General features: G+C 48.0%; 1 protein-coding gene across 7 annotated transcripts in view; it reads right to left on the reverse strand.

The window, feature by feature from the left end:
* The window catches only part of PTPRF (protein tyrosine phosphatase receptor type F), a 375,952-nt gene that overhangs the window by 32,113 nt on the left and 329,751 nt on the right, over nt 1-14,088 (reverse strand). For all 7 annotated transcript variants that reach the window (XM_059854008.1, XM_059854014.1, XM_059854010.1 and 4 more), the window contains 5 exons: nt 10,498-10,751; nt 9,663-9,753; nt 6,482-6,694; nt 3,380-3,534; nt 25-140 (listed from right to left, as the gene is read on the reverse strand). In XM_059854008.1, the coding sequence (XP_059709991.1) occupies nt 25-140; nt 3,380-3,534; nt 6,482-6,694; nt 9,663-9,753; nt 10,498-10,751 (829 nt within the window). The remainder of the gene's footprint in view (nt 1-24; nt 141-3,379; nt 3,535-6,481; nt 6,695-9,662; nt 9,754-10,497; nt 10,752-14,088) is intronic.

Raw genomic sequence — 14,088 nt, forward strand, 5'->3', positions numbered from 1 at the left:
TCAAGGGGATGAGCTGCTCCTTACCTGGAGTCTGGTAGTTGAGCCGCCTCATCTCAACTGGGTCAGATGAGTGGGCCAAGAGTGAGTCCTTCAGGCCAATGGAGTGCTCATCCTTGGAAGAGGGGGAATGTGCCCTTTTCCTGTGGACAGAGAGGGCAGAGAGAAGCAGGTGAGTTCTGGCAGAGACTGGCAAGAATCACCCTAGGAAGGAGTCTGGGTCCCTGTGTCCCAGACAGCCAGGAGCATCCCAGGCTCCTGGGGCTCTGGGTAAGTCATATCATCTTCCGTGACGCCAATTTCCCATCTATAAAACAGGAAAGATTATATATAAGCAAAGTCAGATGTTTGATTAGTGAGGCAGTTTTGAACTATGGTATTCTGCATAGTATTTATTACAGAAAATGCAGATAGATGCAAGATGCTGTTTCCTCTTACTGTCTCTAGGAACTATTTCCTGTAGTGGAAGGATATAATAAAACTTTTTTTCAAGTATTAGAAATATTTAAATATAGAATGCTGTAATATAATAGTGTAAAGGCTCTTCAGGGTGTGTTTTATTGGGCCATTAATACATGTCTTGAATGGTTGAAGGCACCCAAGGCGTGTATTAATGGAACAATAAAATACAATGTTGTCTCTTCATGCTATATTTATGCCTAAAGCGATGCCACCACCTCAGGCTCTTGCTGGAATTCACAGGCAAAGCAGGGACAGATCCAATCAAAAAGTGGACAAGTGAATATTAAGGAAAATATAATACTGCAAGAAGAGTTTCTAGTGAATCTCTAGGTCCCACTTCTAGCTCTAGATTACAAATATGGTGGCTACATCCAAGGGCTGGAGAAGGGTGTTGAGCAGAAGCGGCTCAGCAGTTCTCTCTTCTGAACCTGTTCTCACCCTGGCACCTGGCCAACAGACTGAGCATGCAGGAATACACAGAGGCTTTGTCTTTTGGCTACAGTCCCCAAATGGATTTTGCCTGAACTCCTCTGCTGACCTGATGTTTCCTGGAAGAGAGGGAGCTGCAACACTGCTGTACACAAATGCTAGCACATTTACCAGCCTGCAAATGGTAACAATCAGTCTCTGCTTTGGTCCTCCTTGTGAGGCCCTTGGAAGCACACTGAAGGGCTGCCAGGTTCTGCACAAAGGCAGCTGCATCCCTGGATAGTAATGACCCTGAACTATGCATGATCCCAAATGCTCTCACAGGCACAGGGCACTTGCACTTCCATCAGAGGCTGGGCATGCTGGGCTGCCACTAATGAGAGGCACTTAGAGAAAAAACATAGTGCATCAATCATGAGTGAAACCTGTGTGTGTTCCTTGTGTGGCCCAGCCTGTGAGCTCCATCTGCAGCCTGAGGCTGCAGCAAACACTGGAGCTGTTCAATGGAGAGAACCAGCTTGTGAGTCTTACCCTACTCTGAGGCATCTCAGCAGCCTTCCAGCTGCCTGGACCAAGACATAAGAGCTGAAGGACTGAGAGCATTGATAGAAAGAATGGAGAATACACAGCCAACAAATAAGCCTCCTATCAGGAGCACAGAAGGGTGTGCAATGTGCTGCTGTGTACCAGTCCTCAAGCAAACTGGGCCATCTTTTTTGGGGAATGGGCACAGCAAACGGACTGCCAATCCAAGTTGTGATGAGAGAGCAGTCAGGGATTAACATGATTCAACTTTATCTCTGCCTCATTAGCCCAGTCAGGGAAACTCCTAAACCATCCTCCAGATCCCAAGCTACCCACTGCTGCTCAGCTTCAATTCATTCCCATTACAGAGTGGCCATTGTGAATATTACACACAGATACCTTTGGGAGAAAATGCCCCCACAGAGAGGCTGGACAGCCAAAACCACAGCATCACTCTGGGCACATGGGTGGTGCTGGAAGAGGATATGCTGCTCCCCCGTGGGTGAGGATGCAGCAGGGACACGTGTGTCAGGTCTGGGCACTGCAGGCTGGTGCTTCCTGGTGCTCCACCCACACGACTCATGGACAAGGCAAAGCTAAGGCAAGGTGGGAATATCTTCTACGGAGCCCTGGTATAGAAATCCCCTCTAGTGCCATTTTCTCTCATTAAAGATCAGCAAACATGCTGTTTCTTACAGTTGCCCAGTATTCTCTCAAAGCTTCCTCATTAGAGACTGCAGGAATGCACCTGCATTCTTGAGGGAACACCTCTCAGTCTGAAGTGACTGAGAAAACAAAGGAACCCCTATAACTGCTGGTTTTGTCAGTGTTTTTTGATTTTTAATTTAATTGCAAAAGCAATCTGGGAAGTCTTTATGCTGGAACTTCTCCCTGAGAGCTGTGAGAGGCTGACAACTGCTAGGAGGCTGATACCTTTGAGGAAACAAAGTCTTTGTAAACTCCTAAGGCTGGCATGCTCCAGACTCCCAAAAACAAAGATGCCCCTTAGTAGCTTCCGTCTTGATTTTTAAAAAGGGAAATAGACTTGAAATTTTAGGAAAACAACAAAAAGATAAAATGGATTCATACCTTTCTTGCTTACTAGATCCAGGGAAAAGCAGGAACAGAAGAAAGGAGATGATCACTGACACAGAAAGGCACTGACTGCACATGCACAGCAGAACTCCATTCAATCAGACAACAAAGGCAGCTCCCTCCCCCAGCTAGAGAGACGTATGTAAATAGAGAGCCCAGGAGGAGCAGAACCTCAGAGCTGAGCTGATAGAGAATGACCTACTGTAATTGAACAGGCTACATGAACACATGCAAATGCAACCCATGGCTCCTCCAGAGGATGAACAATCATCACATGCTACAGTTACAACTGGAGCAGGACTGCTCTGACAGGCAAAAGGAGGTGTCTGCTCCCACAGGGAGCACAGTGTGAGGGTGGTCCTGATCCAGCAGCCAGGACTGAGAGGCCCTAAGAAGAGAGCTCCACTCTGATTTCAGCCTGGCACATCCATGCCCTGTTCTCACCACCAAGGTCAGGCTCTTCAATCAAAATTCACAGGAGAGGGGGCAGCTCCCACACATCAAGTGGGCAATTTCTACAGAGAACCAGTACTAGAGAAGTTCCCAAGGCTGCCAATCCAAGTTGTGACGAGAGAGCAGTCACACTGGCTTTAGGGACAAAGCTGCTCTCTTCTGTCCCACTGTTCATGTGCTTCCACAGTCCACAGCAGCTGTGTCCTGGGGCTGATGTTCACTACCTTCTGCATACCCAGCCCTTCTGCTCTTACAAAGGAGCCTTCTGCTGTGCCAGGTAGAGACCCTTCTCCTCCCCATGACCGCCAAGGACTGTCTGTCAGAGCACCCTGTACCTGGAGGTTACAAGGAAGGCCCTGAAGGTGCCAGCACCTCTGGTGCTCCTGCCATAACTGCCATGTCCCAGACTGGATCTCACCTTTTGAAGAGAAGTATGGCAATGACAATGATGATGATTAATATCACAGCCAGGACGGGTCCCATCACCCACAGCATCTCTGGTTCATCCTGCTGCTTCGCTGATGCCACTTCCATCACGATCTCATCCGAGTAGGGGCTGGCTGCATATCTCTTCTGAACAGCACAGGCAGGAGAGGGAGAGAAAAGCAAGCATCCATTATGCTACAGCAACAGCTACGTCCCTGAAATGCTGAGGTTTCCCCTTGCTGCTGGCTAGCAGAGAATGGTCACAAAACTCCCTCCCTTGCCATCAGTGTAGGTCATGCTGTGGCAACAGTTTCTGCCAGGCCTGACACACTCTGGGTGCCAGCAACTCTGCTGGTGTGAAACAGTTTCAGTGCCAGCAACTTCATGGCTGACAAACCTGACCTGGAGGTGCAAAACTCAAGAAGCCCAGCTAAGTGCCACTTGCCAGCCCTGGACTTTCTTGGAGACAAATCACAAGCTTTTGAATCCCAAACAATGGCACAACAAGGCTGGCTGATGATTCCTAAGTGGTTTACAATACCTGCTGTGCTGATATCAACACATCTCTTCAGGATAGAGTTATATTAGGAAAACCCCTGCTGGGCGAGGCGGGTTTTCTTAAAGGAATGAAATGACAGGAACATTTTCTACCTGATGTCTTTGATAAACACACCTTAGAAAGAGGCTCATTCGTACTGGTTCCTTTCCTTTCTGCAATGTGGCAGCCCAGTGATTTATAACCTGAAGGGACAGCTTTCTAGACAGAATCAGCAGAGACCCAAACCCTTCCTGCAGAAAAATGACACCACACCTGGTGTTCTGCTGCTGTTCCTCAGGCTTATGGAGCTGTGCTGCACCCTCACAGTGCAGCACTGTTGGGTCAGAAGGGTTAAATGCTGCAAAAACAAATCCTTTCTACCTATTAGAGAGGGCCAGAGCTGTATCAGTTCCGTGCCTGTGGCTTTTGAGCAGCACCTGCTGCCAGGCATTAAGGAGTCAGAAAGCTCTGCTCCTGCCATAGAAGGTTTTGGTCATAGAAGAGGTGACTGTGGATCTATAAATCTCTTGCTTTAAGGCTGGAGTTTAAACGAGCACTTCATGTCTTCACATATGTGAGGAGAAGAAAGGGAAGAATCAAGCCTGCTGGTGTCACACAAATGCACATCTTGATTTACTCTCACAGGTACCCTTGATCCCAGCCAGGCTGGTTTCAAACATGTGTGGAGTACAGGAAATGCTCTTATCTGGGACATCCTTCTGGCAGCATGCACTAGTTCAGCATCCTAGCTGCTCTCGTCAGACTTATCAGGAGAGGTGCCACTGTCTGGGAAAGAAGTGTGGGGGGTGGTTGGCACTTTGTGAAACCTTTCAGCCCTACAAGACCCTGTTTCAATAACTGAAATAGCTGCCAGGTCCTGGTTTAATGCTGTTCTTAGAGGATGTCTGCACAGGACCACTGCAACCCATCAGACTGTTCCTACACCCCTGTGTCCAGTGCAAACAACAGGGCAGGGAGCCAGCTACAGCTCTGAGCATGGCGCAGACAAGAAAGCCTGTGACTCCCCTTTCTTGGGCAAGGGACTGCTCTGTGAGGGAGCAAAAAGGCTTTTCCTGGTACTCCCCAGGAAGGTCAAGGTGCATCGGTGGTGGGGGAGGGAAGGAGCACATGCTCAGGTGTGCAGCAAGGTGTGACCATCTCCAAAGCTTTGTCTAAGGGGCAGAGATTCATACTTTTTCAGACACACTCTGGATGAGCTGCCTTCCAAGGGAAGTCAGGCAGAAGAGATCAGAAGGACTGTTATCTCAGTGGCATTTCCAAAGGCAGACTGAGAGATGCAGATGCCCCTGCTCCCAGAGACAGTGTTTAAACCACATTCCCTCTGCCTTTGAAGAAGGGCTATCTAATGCTCTCCTGCTGACACTTAGAGAGCAAGCAATTTCAGAGGAGCTGGGTGGGGGAGACAGTGCACAGCCTCGGACAGAGTGCTTCATGCTCCAGATGAAAGTGGATGTGATGCAGCAGGGGATGCAGAAAGGTGCTCTGTAGGACCAGGGTATACAGGAGGTTTGTAGGAGCTCTACTGCCGGCCGGTGGCTTACTAGAGGGCTGTGGCAGGTCCATGCTAGTGAGGAGATGATGATTATAGTTGGGATCAACCAGTTAAGGTCACCTCTTCTTGAAAGGGATTGTCAGGATAGCATCTCAAGGCCTCTGCCTTACCTTGTTGTTACTCTGTGACTCTTTTTCCCTCAGCGGTGTGCACATCTTGCCACAAGAACACGTCAGCTGGATGAGTAATGAAGAACCTGACCAGCCCTAATTAGCCATTACAAACAAATGAGCTGAGGAAGGAAGCCACAGCTTGGGATCCAACCAAAGGATTCGGCGCATCTCTATTATTTCCATTATTTACACACTGGCTGCTGCTACTGCCGCCACCACCACTCCTGCCCTGGGCATTGATGTCCAGCTCTTGCAGTGCTGCTCCTTGCTTGCTTCACTAGCCTCTCCCATGCCCAGGAGTGCTGCTTTCCAGCAGGGAGATACGCAGGAGCAGGAATCCCCACGCAGCAGCAAGTGTGCACCTTTGCCCTGCTGATGGGAAGACAGGTTTGCTTCTCCGCGTGTCATCTCAAAGTGAAATTCTGGGCAGGGAAATGCCTGTGAGGGCAGGTTTGCAGGGAGAACACCCTGTTCACTGCAGAGTCTCAGTGGTCACTGTGCAGGGTAGGATTTTGTGGACTGTTTTCTACAGACACTTGAACCAAAGCAGAATGAGAACCCATCCCAGCCATGTGCCAAGGCTCTGAGCACAGCCCTGCAAACCAGAACTGAGCTTGTGCAGAACGTGTGTGTTGACACTGTCCTCCGCACTCATCTGCTATGCGGAGCACACGGTGCCATTTCCCTCCAAAAACACCATTTATCAAGTCAATTCCCACGGCTGCCTCCGCTCCTTCAGGCCAGCGATGCAGCCTCCCTCCTTCCTTCACAGAAAATGCTGTCATCCTGCCTTGCAGCAATTGCTCACTGCCTGCACTGAGCCCAGCTCAGCTCTGCCAGAACAGGCTGTGCCCCCCAGAAAGTCCTTACCGTGTCCCCATCCTCCAGCGAGGCCAGCACGAAGCAGCGATAGCTCAGGTCTTGAGACAGAGGCTTGTTGTAGAAACCTTTGTAGTTCTTCTCATCCCCCAGGGTGAAGGTCTCAGGCAGCACATCCACTTGAGCAGCAATGTAGGGCTTGAGTCTGTCTGCCTGGCGTCGCTGCCGCCTGCTTTGACTCCCCTGGCTTATGGCCTCCAGCAGCTGGGGACAAACAAAGTGCCATCACTATTGCTGACAGCACGACACCACCTTACACTGTCACCTTCCTGGCTGTAGCACTCGGCAGGGGTGAAGGGAAGGGAGGAGAAGGTAACTGGGTTTGATTTGTATCTGGTAGTACTGAGGAGCCAGAGGCAAGGATTATCCATTTAGGCATTGCTGGGGCATCTGCCACAGAACCTCACTGCAAGAACCTCCACCAGGATCTCAACTTCGGAAGCGTCCTGAGTCCTGGGAAGCTGACATGGTAAATGTTAGGGCTGAGATAGCCTGGCTGTGACTGCCCCCCTGAGTCATGTATCTCAATGGGCTGTGAGAGAACCAAGTCATGTTCTGTGGCCTAATTATTGGTCTGGACAGCAACTCACACTCTCTACAGACACTGGATGTGAATTACAGCTGATGCCAATGTTCAGGGAAAAAGTGACATTTGCTGTGTCTTTTCCTTCTGCCAGGGCCCCTGTATCTCACCTGCTGCTGTGCTGCAGGCAGAGCTTTGTTTAAACCACACAGAATGGTAACAGATTTCATGGAATGTTCAGAGTAAAAATGGCAATTTTCATAGCCACAAGTTAATGAAAAAGGATATAATGCACAAAAATCCAATTGCACTGCTAAGAATGACTCTCAAATGGTTAAAGCTATTTTTTTCCAATGAATAAAAATGAACAAGTTTGGAAGAGAAATTCTAATTCAAAATGAGGAAGGAGGGATGAAATACATTTCATACAGAAATTTATCAAGGCAACATGGTCAGGGCAGATAGGGAACATCAGAGGGCTAGGGATGGTGATGTGCACACAAAGTCACACTGCTGAGCTGGGCTTACTCCCCCTGAGGAGGAGAAGCTGGGTAAGAAACCCCTTACTCTATCCCCTTGACAGTCCATCCTTGTCCTCTTATCAGTACTCACATAGAAGCAATTTAGGAAAACTGTACCTTGTCATTATAGTATCACCAGAAAAAAAAAAAAGAAAAAAAAAAGAAAAAAAGAAGGAAATAAAAAAAAGAGGCTGGAGAAATCTTAGTTTCACAAATGTCACTGAAATCCCGAGGGGGAAAAGCAGAAAGATAGTTTTTGGAGTGTGGAGTTTGCTTCCTACACCCATCTCTTGCATCTGGCTGAGATTACAGCTGAGCTCTTTGGAGCAGAAAGTGCAGCTCTATGTGCATGTACACAAAACCACAGGGCTCTAGCTGTGGTTAAGGTTGTTGGAGGCTTCTGCCACTTATACATGTAATGCACAGCAAAAAACTGCATCAGAAAACTGCTAGGCCTGCAAAGTTCAGATCCTGAAAAATTAGAAAATTAATACTGCCTGTGCAAAATTACTTCAGCTGTCTTATGTACGTGCATTGTGCTGCACCCCTGACTGCAGAGTCACAGAATATCTTTTCTGTAAGTCCCTGCTTTGTTCAATACACAGGACAGACAGTGCTTAATCAAAGAGCAGATATTCCACATTTTGTTTTCTTCTTTGCATTATGCAGCCTGAGGCCTTGTTTATTGCTTACTATTCAAATCCAGCTCTGAAGACAAAATTAATAATTTCCTCATGGGCTTTTCTATAGTGGTGATCACAATACTATTACAAGTACTTCACAAACATTAATGATCTTATCTTCCAAACACATATATGAGTCAAGATAAAAGTGATTATCTCAATTTTACAGATTAAGAACAGAAACACTGAAACATTAATGTAAAAAAAAGTCCACTAAGTTTGAATGTCAAATTGAAAAGACATCAGCTTGTTTTGTTTTTCAAGAAAACTTAGTATTTTCTTTATAGCACTGACTGTATCCAGCTCCTATTGACTTTCTCTGCAGCTGGGGATGCTTAGGCTTTGCAAAAGAGAGCTCCAGGATCTCAAACTGAGCACTCAAAAACATCACATATGCAAGACACTGGCTGCTAATGAAAATTTTGGCTTAAATAATTTGCCTGAGGCTGGGTGAGACAGAGACAGAAACTATTTCTTTCGAAAGCTTTCAACCATCTAAAGCCAAAAACCAAAGCAACATTCCTCATGCTGGTCTTCTTTTCCTTGTGACATCTGTGGTGCTGGAAAACTTCTGCAATGAAGATATGCAGGGTGATGGTTCTCCATCACACAGCTGTGCTTCATTTGCAGAACTGAACCACAAATACACATTGTGGAGCTGGAACCTCACAAGAACGACTGTGTGATCATGTCAATAAAGCCAAGAGCTGACTTGCAGCTTCTGTTTGTCATTTCTGAGTGCTTCAAGCTTGCAACTTTGTTATCTTAATGGATCTTTCTGTGTGTGATTTCTTGGACTTTTTCCTTCACACTTTGGGGGTGGTGGTGTGTGGGGAAGAAACAGCCCACAAACTCTTGGGTGGGAGCCTCCTGACACCTGCACATGTTCCATGCCTCGGGTGTCAGAGCACTCCTGGCACAGGACAAGCTGCATCTTGGGGTAATGGCTGGTGAATGCTCAAAGTCTTGAACAAGCAGGTGTGAAGGGAGCTTTGTGGGTTTTGTTAGATACAAGAATAAATTCTTTATCTACACTGCAGGCTTAGGTCCTGTCCAGAGAGGGAAAAGTCTCCTGACAAAAAATGCTTAATAAACTGAAACCAATAGTTTTCTCTCCTAGCTTGTTTTCAATATCAGCATGGTCATTTCATCTGAAAAAGGCTGCAAGGACTGTACAACCTGTAACAGGATCTGGCCAGAGCTCTTAGACACTCAAGTGTGGTCTCCTAAGAGGGCACATTCTGGGAGGTGGCTCCTCCTTAGCTTGACTCCAGCCTCCTTCCTACATAGAGTCATGAATATAAAGCCTGAGGGGGCACCCATCCCACAGCCCCCATCTCTGATGTGCATCCTGCACCTGTGTTATCGCTCCCAGGAGGCCTGGGCAAAGTGTGCTGGGCTGTTTGGGAACCACTTCCAGCCAGGCAGCTGCTGCAGGCTCCTACCTGGTCCAGCTCCATCTCATCAGGCGTCCGCCACCGAGCAGTCAGGGTGCTGGTGCTCTGGTCTGCTGGCACAACCACGATGTAGTACCACCTGGGAAAGAAGGAAGGAAGTGTAGACACTGGACCCTGAGCCATCTCAGGCTCCCTGACCATTGGCAGATCTCCCAATGGTCTCCCTGACCATTTGGCAAGTCACCAAATAATGTGTGCTGCATGATTCAAGGATGACCTACTCCATTCCCCGGCCTTTAAACAGCAAAAGAGCTCAGAAAGGAAAAGGCTGGTTTCCAGCTGCACCAGAGAGGAGAATACTGCCATTACCACTCATTAGGATAATGAAGATCTACAGACTGGGTTCCAGAGGGTGGTGTAGGAGCTGTGAGAAGGACATTTATATAATCGGATTGTAGCAAGAACCCTGGGGAAATTGTGCTTCAGCTCAAGGATACCACAGTAACGAATAAGACTTCCACAAACTCGCTTTTTTAATCTCCTCGAGGCTTTAGGCATTATTTATTTAAAGGATATTATACAGTGTCAGAGAAAGTCCCTCCTGATCCTCAACTGTATTTTTGCCGGTAGCATCTGGAGCATACCCACCAGGGTGAGGGTAAACTGTCAGAGAATTGTCTTAATTTTATTACACATCAATATTTGCTCAGAAAGAGCCAAGATCATGATCCATATTATGGGTAAATGCCTGCCTCTGTATCACAGCCTGCTTGGAAATTCACTCCCAGGTTACAAAATCCACATGTTGGCAGAGTCTGCCCTGTCTTTCTCTCCCCACCCCTAGCCCCAGACCCTGACTTCTCCACCCAGGAATGGCACCTACCGAACTGGCACAGTGGTCTGCACTTTGGGAAGAGTTAGTGTGAATTTTCCTTCCTGTATGTACTTGTTTGTGGCGATGGGTTTGCTTTGCAGGACATCAGGAGCAGTGCGGATTGAGACGAGGTGCTGGAGCCCCCCTGCACTGCTCCCACGGTTCATTAGCACAAAGGAATAGTCCGTGTCCGGCTGGAGGTCACTGATGAGCTTCTTCATCGAGTGGCCGTCCACCTCCACACTCTGGCTATTGTACAGAATCTGAAACAGGAAAAGGACACGTTCGTGAAGCTGACAGCTGCTGCTGCAAACTCACACTCAAAATAGCAGCGCTAGAGATGACAGTCTGGCTCTGGGCCCTCCCTCAGGTGGTTTGGCTACTGTATGCTTTGTAAACAGCCATAAATCTTTAGCTAAAGAAGAGCAACCCCCAGCAGAGGGTGAGCTGGGCTCCCTGTGCCTCGCAGTGATGGAGCACAGAGGGGTCATCTCAGCCTGGGTGGCCAGAGCCTGCAGTGAGGCTGGTGGTGCCACACGTACTGCTTTTCAGTACCTACTTGGGGGAGGAGTCCAGATGGCTGGGCTTTGCCCCCATGTGGAAACGAATGGGTCTTTGTTTCTTGTCTCACGAGGCTACAACACGCAATAGGCTTGTGGTGTAAAATCCTGTCTACTTTAAATTGGTGTCACTCCCATGTCTACCAGCTGATGCCTGGTTGGATGCTTAACACAGATCATCCCCCTCCCAGCAAGGTGACCGGGGGGTTACACGCCTCACCAATGATCTGACAAATCCGGCACAGGGCTCGCAAATTGGTACCCAGAATGGCGGCTCTGCAGGTGTGACACCCTGTCGTCATGGCAACAGATGCTGGCGCCACACAGCCGTGGGCAGGAGGTCGGAGCTGCTTTTCCCTGCCGTGCCTGCAGCGAGGGGCAGTGGGCAGGGCAGGGCAGAGCTGCTGGTGGCTGGGGGCAGTGGGCAGCCCCCCACACCCAGCCTCCCCCCTTGGACCCCTCAGCTAACAACATCTCTCAATGCCCCGTTGCAGATATGCAGAACCCCCACCTCCTCCCAGGCACAGCAGCCATGGGCACTGCTGGATTAGTGCACTCAGCAGCCCAGCAGCCCATCAGCCCTGGGACCTCAATCCTGATCCTGCTGGAACAACTCCTTACCCCAAAACCCTGGGTGCTGCCTCTGCAAAGCCAAGAACTCACACAGTTCCCAGAGACAGAGACCAATGGGGTGTAGACAGCTAGAGAGGCCATAGGTTGTGTCCCAGCTGTGAATAACCAGCACATTTCTTTGCACCAGGTGATTGTCCAGCATGGCAGGGGAGTGCTGGATTCCTGACAGTGGTGCAGAGACACAGCATGCCAAAAACTGACAATGGTAGAGCTGGAGCATGTTAAACCATGCCAGTTACTAGGTGCTACAGGCAGAGACCCCATGGTAAAATGTGCTTGTTTCAACAGCGGCCTTGAAAGAGAGATAAGACAGTTCTGTGGAAGACTAATTGAAATAATTCTTCACCAGCTGAGCCCACTGTTCAGACTGATGCTGGCAGCAAGGGGGGGGCAAACTTTCCTTCGAGTTCCCTTTTCAGCAGGTGGCTGAACTCTACAGAAAGCTGCCAGCTTCCTAGGACAAGGGCAGCTGATTAGCACTGCTCTAATGTTCAGCGTTGGAGCTGGAAGGAAAAGAGAGGTCCTGGAAAGAGATCTGAAGGACAGCGGAGCACAAGGACCTGGCTAGGCCTAGAATTTGCAGCTCAGCTTTTGTGTTATCCAAACAGCAATACCCACAGCATGCCTCAATCCTCTCCATGTCATTTTGCATGGACATCAGGATAGGAAATGAGCTCCAGCTTTTTTGCTGTTGAGAAAAGACTCCTAACATGTAACACAGCAGCAGAGAGAAGCCAGCTATGGAGAAGAGATGCAATCAATCTCATTTGTTGACGAGCTTCAGTTTTCAGGAATGGACTGTGAAAGTAAGCACCAAGTAACTAAAGGAACAGGTTTGCAGGGACAAAGGTCCAGCTGCTGCTCCCCATGTGAGAAAGGCTGTCAAAGATAGCATAGTAGAACAGCCAGAGAGAATTGTTTTCTCTTGTGACTCTTAATGGTGTTTTCTCCTGGGATTTAATCCCTTTCTCTGAAGACATGTGCATCAGCTGACTGCTAAAATGAGTGAAAAATCAAAATAAAGAAATGCTTCTTGCAGCACTGGAATCAGATAAGTAGATGCCCTGACACAGAAGTAGGTATGCCAAAGACAGGACTACTAGACTTTAAATCATCTTAGCAGCTTTTCTGTCTGGACCAGCACCACCCCTGCCAATGACATTGCAATAGTACAGGTCTAGATACACCAGGTGCCAGTAAGTCTGGGCATGTTCTGGGGGAGCAGCAAGACCTCTCTTTCATGTGCTCCCACACAGATTTGAACAAAACCAAACTTCCAACATTAAAACCTATGCTGAAAGGATGATAAGCCCACAGAGTTCTGCTGCCTCTTGGATAAGATTTCTCATTATGAATTCTTCCCTAATAAAGGCATCACCAACTGCTTCTCAGTGTGCTCTAGGGAAGACACCCACCATCTGCCTGCACACGAGCATGTGCTGGGGACAGAGGCATTTTCCTAGAGCAAGAGGAGGCAGAAGAGATGGTAAGCATTTCAGTTCAGAGTTTTCCTGCTGCTCTGCACTGTAACTGGTAAGGACACAGCCTCCAAATCAGTGCTAACACCAGATGATGATTTTTATTGCCATGCACAGGAGTTTGCATCCAAAGACAGTGAAATTGGCATTTGCAAAGCTTTCCTGAAGCATTCTCTGCCATCCCTTCTTTTCACAGCTGCTGCAGCAGTTCCACATCCCTTTACCTGCCACAACGCATTGTCTTCTCAAATGTTATGCACCATTAGTTAAGGCCTCTACGTAAACCTTACACTAATGTAAGAGCTCAGAAACAGTCATTCATGTGCAGCTGGAAGATGCCTGGAAGCTCAAGCAGGAATGTTATTTAGAGGCTGCATCATGGCCCACTGGTAACTACCAGAGTCAGCAGCAAATCTGGCCCAAGGGTTCTGAACTGCCAAACAGTGCTGACTAGCCCATAGATTGCTGAAAAATGTCATCTCTGCCGCTCCTACTCACAGGAGAAGATTTGCAAAGCTAGGTGGGTTCAAATGTCACTGCTGAAGTTCTCATATTTGATTTCAAGGCAGTACAGAATGTATTGAACTAAAAGATGAAAAGACACATAGTGTGAAACACTGGGAAAGATAACAACTCCACGGAAAATTAGACAAGGCTGGAGTATTTGCAGGCAGGAGTAATTACTACATTCTATGGGACACACTGTGAGAAAGCATTCTCAGGGGTTATTTCCAAACCTAGATCATTATAATTTTCAAAAGGCGCTGTTCCTTCTGCCCATTTCTAAAATACCTTGTAATGCCGCCTTTAACCAATATATCCTCTGTCCCATGCTTAAGTTGAAGAATGTATCTCAGGAAAATGCACTTTCCCCAAGGAGAAGGTTGTATCTATCTTGCACTTTCCGTGAAAGCTCCAGAAAAGCCTTC

The sequence above is a fragment of the Haemorhous mexicanus genome, chromosome 9, assembly GCF_027477595.1.
Source record: "Haemorhous mexicanus isolate bHaeMex1 chromosome 9, bHaeMex1.pri, whole genome shotgun sequence".
Classification (NCBI taxonomy): domain Eukaryota; kingdom Metazoa; phylum Chordata; class Aves; order Passeriformes; family Fringillidae; genus Haemorhous; species Haemorhous mexicanus.